A 689-nucleotide genomic window follows, 5' to 3' on the forward strand; every position below is an offset into this window, starting at 1 on the left:
TTGGTGCAGCAGAAGCTACGGCAGGAAGCACCACAGCTCGTCCTAGGAGTGGTCACAATTCCAAGCACTGGGGAAGGACACACCTGAGATTGGAGGAAAGTTCACTGGGGACTTCTGCATTCTCTGACACCTCGGGCTTATCTTGGCCAGCAGGTCCAGCTTCTCCTTCTGAACAGGTGACAATCCAATCAGCAATTCAAAAAGAATTCAACAGTAACAAAAAAAATTTACTCAAATATAAATACCAACTAATTCAAATATAAATATTTGAAAAGGCATCAATCAAATGACTGAAAATTTCAATGAACTCTTTATCCATCACTGGTGAAGACAAACAGAAGGGGTCTGACATCTAAATCAGACATCGGGGCATGCGCATACGCAAGCTCTGTTAATGCAAACTGGCCAACTAATCAAAGAGTAAAACTCAAGGGCTGGATGGATCCAGGCAACAACTTAACACCAGGAAAGAATCAGCACACCTAGACAGACAGTCAATCGCTCAGCCAATCACAGTCCGCTCACACGCTGGACTCACCCTAACATCTAATTAACCACAGAGTAGTGACAGACATCAAAGTCACACACATTGGGGGGCCTAGAAGCGTGTGAGGCTCAGTTGTAAAAGACGCAGTCACCGCCGGGCGTTGGTGGCGCACGCCTTTAATCCCAGCACTCGGGAGGCAGAG

General features: G+C 46.4%; 1 protein-coding gene across 2 annotated transcripts in view; it reads right to left on the reverse strand.

Annotated features, from left to right (window-relative positions):
* Positions 1–689, reverse strand: part of Traf3ip1 (TRAF3 interacting protein 1) — a 51070-nt gene that overhangs the window by 22726 nt on the left and 27655 nt on the right. For both annotated transcript variants that reach the window (XM_005361682.2, XM_013351749.2), the window contains one exon: positions 84–168. In XM_005361682.2, coding sequence (XP_005361739.1) covers positions 84–168 — 85 coding nt within the window. The remainder of the gene's footprint in view (positions 1–83; positions 169–689) is intronic.

The sequence above is a fragment of the Microtus ochrogaster genome, linkage group LG4 (assembly GCF_000317375.1).
Source record: "Microtus ochrogaster isolate Prairie Vole_2 linkage group LG4, MicOch1.0, whole genome shotgun sequence".
Lineage (NCBI taxonomy): Eukaryota > Metazoa > Chordata > Mammalia > Rodentia > Cricetidae > Microtus > Microtus ochrogaster.